General features: G+C 42.7%; 1 protein-coding gene across 1 annotated transcript in view; it reads right to left on the bottom strand.

The window, feature by feature from the left end:
* Window positions 1–873: 873 nt before the first annotated feature.
* The window catches only part of WDR48 (WD repeat domain 48), a 33,289-nt gene continuing 22,580 nt past the window's right edge, over window positions 874–11,582 (bottom strand). Inside the window, exons 13-19 of the mRNA XM_083406374.1 lie at window positions 10,690–10,786; window positions 9,593–9,688; window positions 8,056–8,161; window positions 5,955–6,042; window positions 5,358–5,434; window positions 5,051–5,243; window positions 874–3,149 (exon numbers count right to left, since the gene is read on the bottom strand). Coding sequence (XP_083262500.1) covers window positions 3,054–3,149; window positions 5,051–5,243; window positions 5,358–5,434; window positions 5,955–6,042; window positions 8,056–8,161; window positions 9,593–9,688; window positions 10,690–10,786 — 753 coding nt within the window. The 3' untranslated portion in view covers window positions 874–3,053. The remainder of the gene's footprint in view (window positions 3,150–5,050; window positions 5,244–5,357; window positions 5,435–5,954; window positions 6,043–8,055; window positions 8,162–9,592; window positions 9,689–10,689; window positions 10,787–11,582) is intronic.

Genomic DNA, 11,582 nt, shown 5'->3' with positions numbered 1-11,582 from the left:
GCTTAAGCAAGTAACCGAATAGTCAAAAATAAGCAAGAGAAGAGGAAGAGGAAAAAACAACTTGTAGCACAGCACTCTATGCCAGCAAATCCCTGGGGCCAAGTAGCCCTAATGGTTGCTGTATAAGGGTAGCACAGATGGAGAACGAGAAGAAACCCTGGTATGGGCTTAGGAGAAGGAGATAGGAAAATTAGGGGAGGTTGATCCTCAAATCTATGTATCCAATAGCCTTCCCCCACCAACTGTCACTTGAGAGGTGTTGGGTCCAAAAAACGGTTGAGGTAGCTGTGCTCCTGGTGAAATGGGATGTGATGCCCAAAAGAGCCACCCACCCAGGGGGCCCTGGCAAAGAGTGACCTGCAGTTGAACTGCTATGGGGGTTGCCCACCAGGCATACCCCTTGAAAGTTTGACTTCCTGCCAGTGGAGAGCTGGGCACTGACAACCCACACAGGATCCTCTTCCTCCACTACTGAAGAACAAAAAAAATGGATAGTCCCAGTTGTTGAGTTTAGTATTTGTCAACACAGACAAGCAGCAGCTCTCCTGAGATTGTTGGGTCTTTCCCAATCTATGTAAAGATGCCAGAGACTGGACCTGGGACCTTCTGCCTGCATAGCTAGTGCTCAAACACAACCGAAAAAAGCAGCACAGAGACCAACTTTGTAGGCTGACATGAGGACCAAGCAGAAATCCTCTTAATATATATACATATCTGAGACAGTGGTGCAGTTGACAGGGCAAGTGTGCAAAAGGTCCACAGTTCTGTGCGCTAATTTTGGTTTCAGGAACTTTGAAGAGCTTTCTGGCAATACCTGGCCAAGGAATTTATGATCACATATTTAAAACAAAAATGACCAAAGCTGCTTAGGAATGTTAGCTAAAGTTTTTTATTATTATTTCTATACAATTGTTCAATACATGTTCATCCTTTTGGCATTACAGGCCCTCTGTCAACCTTTCCTGAAACTACATTGCTGGGATTGTAGAAAATAAAAAGTTTAGAATCTTGGCTGATTTTTTAAAAACACACACAAAAGGGAGAGGAAGAGGGGAGAGTTAAAGTTAACTTTCAATGAAGACATGGAGAGCACAAAATTTAAAATTAGGTCGATAAGAACAAAGCCCCTCTCCAATATTAATCAATTCAGGACAAATTTACAGTTGTTTAACCAATGAATTTACCAACTTCACTAAAGTGTGCAGTGTAGCACAGTTGTGGCAAACTAGATTGCTGTACACACAAATGGGATTTACAAATGGAAAATGATGTCAAGATGGGAAAGGCGCATGCAAGCTTAATTTCTAACCAGATCTTGTTTAGAGCAGTGCTTCGTGTCGTCTGGAGCACAAGCGACAATGGTTTAGGGACAACCCAAAGCTTATCTTTTTGTAACATGGCAGTTGCTTTGACAATCTGATGTGTATAAAAGCAAGTGCTCCATGGGGTACTCAACCACCCCAAGACAAAAGCTAAGAGGGAAATATCCAAAAGGTGCTGTAATGTTGCATTTTGTCTTTCTACCACAGTTGGCGTGGGAGGGTGGGGGGAGGACACATAATCCTCGAAACACCCATAAAAGGCAGTCAAATGACTCGTAAGTATCAGACTCTGGATATTTTCCACTTGGTTGGTGCAACATTCATTTGTTGGATAATTACCAGATGACATGGGAAGTATTAAAAGCATGCCACCGGCCTGCATGTTGCTCAGTTTTAAGCAGCTCCCATGCTGCAAAAAAAGTGCTGGCATTAGGGCTTACCAGTTGTCTTTCAACAGTGAAGTAAAACCAAGATGTTTTGCAGGCTATAGCTTACATCTAGCTGCCACCATTAAGGAAGAGAGGAGTGCTCATCTAGCAGGCAGGGACCTAACTTTACTATACTGCCTCTTTTAAAAAGGCACTTGTGCTTCTGTTTCAAATAAAAACCACTTTACAATATTTTGTTATCGGGATGTTTGTTTTCCAGTTGAACTTTGAATTCAAACTCAGCTTTTCTTGCCCAGAAGATCGAAGTGTTCCCCTGCTCCCGCTTACAATAAGTTAGATTCTACAAGAGTATGAGAATATGAAAAAGCTGTAAAATGTATTTTTTCTTTTTAAGAAATGGTTGAAAAGAAAAGCTAAGCTGTATACAGCTTGCAACATCAACAAAAACATCCAAAAAATGCATATAAAAACCATAGGAGGAAAATCTGCAACTCCTTTCCCCCCCATCATGACTATTACTACAAGTTTCTAGAATGCGCCACGATGTTAAAACGCAGAGCACAATTGCTTGGAATTGTGATCAATGAGCCACCTTAGGGGGGAAAACGGAACTACAGAAGTTACATTTTTAAAACTCTAGTTAAAGGGCTTGAAATATTCCATTATGATGCACTGCACCATTGTACTGACCCTATTATCACACAATCTACTGATTTTTGCTCCGATCACAGCTGATAGACAATCAACAAGCCTCAAGGGATTTAACCCTTTTGGCTTACGTTACAGAGACTGTTTTACTCAACTGTACAATAGCGTTGTCTTCTCTAGGAAATCTGTCTCGAGAAGTGGCCAAAATTGACTCTTCATGAAAAAGTATGCACTGTTTACATGGAATGTATTAACAAAGTACAGCACATGCAGTTTTTTACACGGTGAACGAGTTTAGCAACAGGGCTGAGAAACCTTTTTCACAACAAGCTTGAGCGGATGACGGTATGATAAAACCTTGGAAATGAAAACCGAAATAAGAACCCCCCCCCCAACAGACAGCTGCACTGGATCACCTGGTTGCTGTACACCTCACAAAACAGGAACCACGCAAGGGCTTCTCATGCCACTCCCACTTGTACCTTGGTAAGGACAGGCTTTAGTTTTAGGTCATAGAGATTTGTCTATATTACAGATTTATTAGTCACTTCAATTCAAGTAGATTCTGTCCACACTGAGGCATTAGAAGTGTCAGATCTACCTTAGGGTTTCAGTCGGCTTCTAGAGCGCTACAGCTGGAACCAGGACAGGAAGCTCAAGTAAGTTAATAAACCGGTTGGGCCCGCCACTTGGCTCACGTCGACTTCTGGCGGTAGTGGAGAGTCAAGTCGCCACCACTCTTCCATATGAAGTGTTTGACGGTTCGAAGGTCCATATTTGGATCCAATACCTGTTCACACAAAACCAATTGGGTTTTTCCATCAGATTCTGATCCCTCTTAAGTTTTTATTCCCTGGCACATATAGACATCCATTCTCTCCCTCCCTCCCCCGCCCCCTTAAGCATCTCTCGGATGGTACACCTGTATGTACCTAGGCATACAGGCACAGGCCTCAAGATAGCTCAGATGATTAGTGGTGCTGATAACACCAAGGTTGCAGGTTCGATCTCCATAAGGGACAGCTGCATATTTTTGCCTTGCAGGGGGTTTGACTAGGTGATACTTAGGGTCCCTTCCAACTCTATGATTCTATATCCCACCATCTGTTATGAAAGAAGCAAATATCCACGTGGCTCCCCTCTCAAGCATGCGTCTTTTATTTCCCTGTCAGCCATTAGAAGGCTTGTGCTAGGACTGCAGCCCAAATTTTGGCCACAGCATCTCATTTTATGTGCCAGAAGTCCCCAAATTCAGCAATCACCCAGGTACATAGGCTGTTGGGGCTTTGCAAACATCACCTTCTTTATGACAGGCTTTTTCTGTTCAGGCTGCCTATTTCGGCTACATTACATGACCCAGAGGACGTTCAAAAGCATTCAGATTCCCAAGTCTGCTTTAAGGTAGCAAAGCACAAATTGCTTCCTAATAGCCATCGATGAATGTAAACTTTAAGACTCTTGGAGTAAAGTTCACACCTTATTCAAAATGGAACTTGCATCATGGCAGCCAAGGAAGATGAACCATCGTTTTTAAAGCACGCAATTACCGTATTTTTCGCTCCATTGGACGCACCGGACCATAGGAGGGGGAGAACAGGGGAAAAAATGTTTTTCTTGTTTTCCCCCTCTAAAACAAGGTGCGTTCAAGGTACATTCACCAGAGCTTGTGGGGCTGGCGGTGGGGGGAATCGCTGCTTTCCCCCACCGCCAGCCTCAAAGATCCCTGAAGCCTTTGGAGCGCAGCACCCCTGCTAGCCTCTGCAGGACAGCAGGATGAAGGCACCCCGCTGCCCTGGAGAGGCTGTGCGCGCAGCCATCCCCAAGCTAGAACAGCGAGACGGAGCCCTCCGCCTCGCTGCTCTGGCTTGGGAACAGCCTTGCTAGCCTCTGCAGGACAGCGGGGTGAAGGCACCCCACTGCCCTGGAGAGGCCTTGCGCGCAGCCATCCCCAAGCTAGAACAGCGAGACGGAGCGCTCCGCAGTGCTCCGTCTTCCTGTTCTGGCTTTGGGCTTAGCGGCGCAGCCTGCATTCGCTCTATAGGACGCACACACATTTCCCCTTAATTTTTGGAGGGGAAAATGTGCGTCCTATAGAACGAAAAATACGGTAAATGAAAATACTTTGCAGTATGAGAAATGTACTGACAGGGGCTGTCGGACACCACACCTTGTCTACTAACAACTTGTGTGAGACCGAGGAACTCTACTTGAGGATTTCAAAGCAGTTCTCTGAGTGCCTTTGGGACTCCAAATTAATTTTACAAGAGGGAATTTGCCAGGGAACCCCTTTTTGGGTCGTTTCCTCCTGCTTGATGGTTGAGGCTCTCTACTGCAAGAAGACATGTAAAGTGAGGTGTTGGTACCCACCGGAGAATCTTCTCCCACCCTGGAGCAGTGGATAATTTCAACCACTGGGAGACAACACAGTTATTCAGGACAAAAGCGAAACTGTTGTGGTTTGAGCCCGTTTTTGAATTCTCAGAATGTGACAGGTTATGTGTGCTCCAATGCCACCAACATAACCCCGGCTTTTCTTCTTCTCCAAAATCATTTCATAGGACTTCAAGACCTGCCCCCCCCCCACCAGCCAACATATCCTGCCTTTCTTCTAAGGAACTCAGAATGGCGTGCAAAGTTGTGTCCACTCCACTGAATTCTTAAAACCACCAGAAAGGTAGGCAATGGGGATACCTGGTCCTGGCACAGAAGTTCAATTTTCTCTTCTGCTAAAACAGCAATGTCCTCCTCTTTTTCTTGTTCCCCGGCCTTTTCATTATTGGAAGAGCTAGTTGTCTGAGATTCATTGTCCAGATTTATTATTTTTTCATAAACATGCTCCATCACCTTCCTAACTTGCAACATGTCACTGGCTGACAGTCGATCCCTGTGGAAACAAAGTGCATTTGTGGCTGAGACACGAAGTCTTAGCCGATTGTGGCTCATTATTCCATGCTCCTGGAAACCAAGAGCAGTTTCGTAATTTATTTTATATACTTACTTCTTTAACGTTTTTGCTCCAGAAGAGGAATGAGGTTGGAGGTAGAAAGGAATCTTATTAAATTTTGGCATATTCTTCTACAAAATAAAAAAAAGTAGAAACTGTAACAAGCACATTTACTTACTCCTTAAATGATAAATTAATCTTCTCATTTGCATGAGTTTTTCTATGTCATTGTTCCCCAGCTTGTTCTTTTTTTATAGCTAAAACTAAACAATGTTTCACTGCCTTAGTTAGTCACAAGAGAAATTTCAGCAGCATTCCTGCCAGTTTAAGCACAACTCAGCAACTGAAATCATTTTGTTTACTTTCGGATAAGGAAACAAGAGAAATAAAATCACAACTAAAGCTGTAAATAAGACGCATCCTTTTTAAACCTGCAAAATGATCTCAGCATATTCCACGTACCTGAAACAGAAACGTGGCTCTTAACAGCCAATTTTTTATTTTATTTTTAATTAAGAGCAAAACTCTAGACCAGTTTGGTCTACAACTCCCACCAGCCCCACTGGAGTTGTAGTCCAAAACCAGCTTAGAGAAGGCTGCCCTAGATTCTCTCTCTTTCCTGCAAGTCTGGAATATTGAAGAGAAACTTACATCCACAGTGATGTCAATTACCCATTGTGGCACTGTTTCGTTAAGGAGCATGGATTCAGTCTCACCCCCGGAATCCCGACATAGCAACCTAATTGGAAAGAGTTTCAAAACATGGTACATTGATAGATTAATGAGGGTGGGTGGGAAAGAATCCTTTAAGATGTCATCTCTGCACAAAAATCAACAGCAAGTGTATGGAAACAAGGAAATACCATTGGAAGTAACAAGGTATATAGTCTGATAGACAAAGGCAAATGTGTTTTAAGACATACTGGGATGAATTTGTGCCCGCGGCTAGTGGCACATGTCCTGCATTGAATTATAGTTGAAAACGCTTTAAGTTACATGTCTGAATTCGCTTCCTTAGCTCAGGCAATTAAAATCCAGTCCAGAACTACCAACTGCCTCACCTTACTACAATACCTTGAAGGGACGTCAACTTTTAGGACAAAGAGCAAGGTTAAGTCTAATCATATATTTTCCTTCTTGGTCAGGAATGGGTTAACTCCTGTGGTATGTAAGAAGACAGCACATAAAATGTGGTATCAAGAAGGGAGGAAGGGTCCCACTCCACAGATTCTAATTTTGGCTTCTTAGAGCCTAAGGAATTCTTCAACTGTTAGCCTGCACCTAAAGTCCATCTGCATGGCTAGGTACCAGTGTAAGAGATAAAACAAAAACCAACAGTTAAAGGTGAACAAGATATCCCCCAGGGAGTCCTAAAATAAATAAGTAGCCAAGCAGGGCATGCAAAAAAAGAAAGAAAAACACTTGGGGTATCATAAATGAACCGGTATTCTCCTGTGACAAATCCTTCAGTGGGACAGACTAGCTTTTGATCACAAAAACCAAAGGGTAGCATTCTTTAACAGAATAGCCCCCTTTCTTCAATGCAGCAGAATGGACATAGATGCTAATGAATGGATAAAACCTTGGCTTCCCTCTGCCTTCCTCTCCTTACCTGATGGGGTCCACCCCACTGGGATCTGGGATCAAGTATTCTCATCTACTACCTTTACTAACTTTTGCTAGCTGGGAGCTCTCTGGAGCACAGAGCAAGTCCAGACCATCAGCTGATTAGCTGATCAGCCTTGCCACTGAAAGCCCTTCCAGTGACAACTTGCTTTCCTAAGATGTCCCTTCATGGTTCCTGCTACAGAGGGGGGGTGGCCACTGAGAGGCAAACTAATTCCCATGCCTCTCCTACTGCTTGGGGGGGGGAATTAAGGAGTTCTCCCCACCGCACAAATTGTGCGGATCAGAAATAGTATTTCATAAGAGGGGAAATTTGCTTCCTAGGAGGCTGCAAAACCGCTGATCTCCAATTAGGTGTCAAGACGATTGGGGAGAGTGGTTGGGGCCACTTCTTACCTCGTGAGGAATGGTCTGCCTTCTGACATGGGAGCACAGGAGGAGAACTCATTCTTGACTTCTTGTGTAGTGAGAAAGGGTGTGAGCCTTTGGGATGGCACCATGAACAATATCTTAATAAAGCGTTTAAACTCCTTGAGACAATTTATGAAAACATGCCTTGCTCCTTCACAGTTTATATGCAGAGAAAATAAAGGACATTTGAAGAGAGGAACGTGCCCCTTGACAATCAACTTGCTTTGGGTTTAAAAGGTAATGATGCTTATTATATACCGTATTTTTTGCACCATAACACTCACTTTTCTCCTCCTAGGAAGTAAAGGGAAATGTCTGTGGACATGGAGCGAATGCCTACAGGTGGCATGCCTACGGATTTTCCTCCTCTAAAAACTATGTGCGCGTTATGGTCGGGTGCGTGTTATAGAGCGAAAAATACGGTATTTTCTTAGTGGTCCTTAAAACAACCCTGTGAACATAGATCCCCTATGGCAGATGGACAAGCTGACTGTCTGTGGCTTCCCTAAGGCCATCTAATGGCAGAGGTGAGATTGGAGTCATGGCACTGTCACTAAGTGGCACTATCAAAGAATTCAAGTTTGCTCATCGTTTGCTTTTCCAAATCCGGTCACACGGTTTACAACCAATAAGCCAGTAACCTAAACATGAGACGGCAGGCGTGCTCCTCTCTCCACCCCAACACCCCCAGAATTCTTTTTCAGAATTTTTGTACCTGAACAAAGTGCGTCCTCCAGCTTCGCCAAAAATAACTGGCGTGTGCGGTGGCACTTGGAAGTATCCGTTTCCTTTTTGTACTCTGTTCTCCTGCTCGCCGTTCACTATTATAGGAAGGGGAGAAATGGACCACACACAGTAAGAAGACCACACAGTAGTAATTCAATTCAAAACAAGCATGTTCCATTTTCATCACCAAAAGATATTTAGGAAATTCGTTTCATTTTTCTTTTACTTTACAAGATTTATGCACCGCTTAAAGCCTCAAAGCAATCTACAAAAAGAATAAAACAAAATCATGAGCAAAAACAGTTAAAAACAACTAATTAAAACATTAAAATAAAAAAATTGGAAGAAATTTAAAGACTATCTACAGAAATATTGCAAAATTAATGAATGTTAGAATGATGTTGGATTGAGGTTAAGGGGTTTTTAGTAACAACGGTATGAGGGAATATGCAAGAATGGAATGTTAAAAGGTGAAAAGTTAAAGTTATAATATATTAAGAGCACGATAAAGATAAAGGTAAAGAGGGAAAGGATTTGCTGAATAAATAAATTGAACTGGAATACAAAGAGGGGAGGTGAGGGGAGGTCCTGGAAACAAGCGAATGCAAGATATGTTATGAAAGATTGAATTGTTTTTAATTGTTCTTTATCTTTGTATTTTTGTATTTTTCTTTTTTCTTTTTGTAATGTTATGGAAAATCATAATAAAATATTATTAAAAAGAAGAAGAAGAAGAAGAATTTGGAAATAAATAAATAAATAAAACATTAAAATAAAATAAAATAAAATCAAGGATCGGCTAAAACCAGATTAGCACATGTATCTGGATAGTCTTGCCTGAACTTTTTTGTTTTAGAAGGAGCTAAAAGGAGTACAGTGGTACCTGTGTGGTGTCAATAGGAAGGGAGTCCCAAAGTGCAGGCCAAAGTACACTAAAAGATCAATTTCTTACAAAGGTGGAACAAGTATTACGTGGCACCTGCAACTAGTGTCAGTTCTGCAGAGTGAAGCAGTCAATTGGTATACATAAGATAAAGTGATCTCGCAAGTAAACTGGTCCAAGGGCTTTTATATGCTAATAGTAAAACCTTGAACTGTAAGCAAACGGGCAGGTCTCTGAAAGAATGTCTCATATGCTGGCAGGGTCTCACCCCTGTTAGCAACCATGCTGCAGCATTCTGCACTAGCGGGAGCTTCCGGATCAAGCGCAAGGGAAGCCTCGGACAGAACACGGTGCAGTAATCCAATCCTGAATTAACCATTGCACAAAAACTGCTGTGGCCAAGCTGTCATACCAGTTGCAGCTGGTGAAAAGTGCTTCTAGCCACTGGGGCTATCTAGGTCTCCAGCGACAAAGCTGGATCGAGAACTGGCACCCAGCTACCTTTTCTCTTGCTAGTAGGATCAGGTGTGGATTATACTCCGTATTTACGTATCAAAGCTTACTATACGTACAGGAAGGCATTGCCAATATGCTAAGAGAAAGGAAAGTCTAACCTTTCCACGCAGCACAAAGAATCACTCACCATGGTTCATCTCATTTTCTTCTTCATCCATAGGATTGATGTGGGTTCTAGGCCAATACTCTAAGAGAGCTTGCAGTAAGAGCCCTCCCAGGTTCACTGCATTTTGTAACACAGAAGGGAAAGAAAACAAGAATTTGTCGCCGGTATTTATAAAAGTTAGAAATGAATTTTTTAATTAAAAAACTAGCATGTTATTAGTATTAGTTACAGACATTTTTAAGGCTGCCATCCAAAGAACCATGCAGCTGGTTCCACATACCCACAGGGGCTGGTTTTGCCTTGTTTTCCTGGGCAGAAAAACAGCCCCTCCCAACGTAAACCTCTTTGGAAACCGAGGGAACTTTCAAAAGCAGGTTTATGATATAGCACGGGACTTTGCTATTCAAAGAGGCAAACCCACAGGATGGGCTCAGGTCCCTGTAGGCACTGAGGTAGCTCTTTGGATCCGGACCTTAGTTCATACTTTCTAATTGAAAGCTCAAAAGGAGCCTTCACTGAAGGGCACTTGTTGAAAACTGAAGTACTGATGCTGCAAACTGGTTTGCTTGCAAGATCAGGGTAATGGCTTGCATTCAATGAAGTGCTAATTAACTCACTCCACCAGTGCAAGGATATAAGCTTGTGCAACAGATTTTCCTCCTCCCTCCTCCCCACTAAATCTGTTCAGGGGGTTCCCCCAACCGTCTGGAGCAGATATGGGGGGGGGGGCACTGGACACACGCAGGAAGGAAGAGGGAGTGACGTGTAAATCCCTGAGCTTATGGAATGAGTTCATTGAATACCGCCCCAAATTTCCACTCCATGCAGAGGATGAGCTGGTGACAGTCTCACAGATTACACTGCTACAAGGAGTGCAGAACTGTGGACCAAGACAGGCTAGGCAATTTGAGCCTGGCAAGGGTTAAGTTTTCAAAGAAAACCAAGCCAACACAAACCGCCACAGCAAGAAGTCTGAATTAAAAAGAAAAAGAAAAAAATCTCTCGAGCATTTGACGGGGCGTAGGGAGATCGCCCAATAGGTTTATATACACTTTTCAGAAACATGGTAAGGTCAAGGAGTTTTGTTGTTTAATGAAATAATGTCAACGCACACTCACATTTTGGATCAGAGCCATCTGGACTGCTAAAGCCAGCATCTTTTGCTGAGACCCAAGCTGCAAAGCAGTCACTCTCATCTAAAGTAATTGTCAACATCTGTCAAAACAAGACCGTTGGGAGGAATGCAGTATGAATACTGTATTAAGAACGGAACCTACACATTCAAACCTACAGAAAACTTTGACAAGCGCACTTTGATTATACAAGGATTACATGCAGATGACAACATCTGTCATCTCATCATTACATTAGTATCTGTGTATTAGTTTTACAAGGCCAGACAGCAAGATCTTTGAACAGTTGTTCACTACATTTCCAGTCATTAGTATTCATCAGCATGCTAAATACAAATTCTCAAACAAATGTGTGCCTCATTTTCAACTGCGAACAACAAAAGAAAAGGCTTCAAACACTAATGCTGCTGAAAATAAAAAACAAAATCATTATCAATCCCATGGGGATTGGTCATCCGATCCCTGCCAGAAACGAGAGGGAAGATGATGGGAAGTGATGTCAAGCCTTGCTTTTGCCAAGGATCTTCCTCTGTAGCCCAGTTTAAACCCGAAAGGAAAATGGTATCATAGGGAGTAACAGGTGATTCGATAAGGAAGTTTTGAGATTGAAAAATGCTTGTGTAAGGAATTTGGCACACCTTTTGGAACTAACAATGCAGACTCCAAAGAGGTACTTGACTATATTTAGTTACTTTCAAGAGAGCTACCATTTCAAACCAAAGGCATATGACCAATGTGCTTCAAACCACCGCTCTTCCTCTGGGACTCTCTTGAACATCAGATTGCAAACTGGTATCTGCACACAACTTTAACCTCTGCTTAATTTAAAACACACCCTTTTTTTCCTTGTGCACCTAGACATTTTGTCCCTTCCTCTT

This window comes from Podarcis tiliguerta (assembly GCF_965153285.1).
Source record: "Podarcis tiliguerta genome assembly, chromosome: 12".
NCBI classification, from domain to species: Eukaryota; Metazoa; Chordata; class Lepidosauria; order Squamata; family Lacertidae; genus Podarcis; species Podarcis tiliguerta.
The sequence above is the reverse complement of the archived record's forward strand: the minus strand, read 5'-3'. Positions and strand labels throughout refer to the sequence as shown.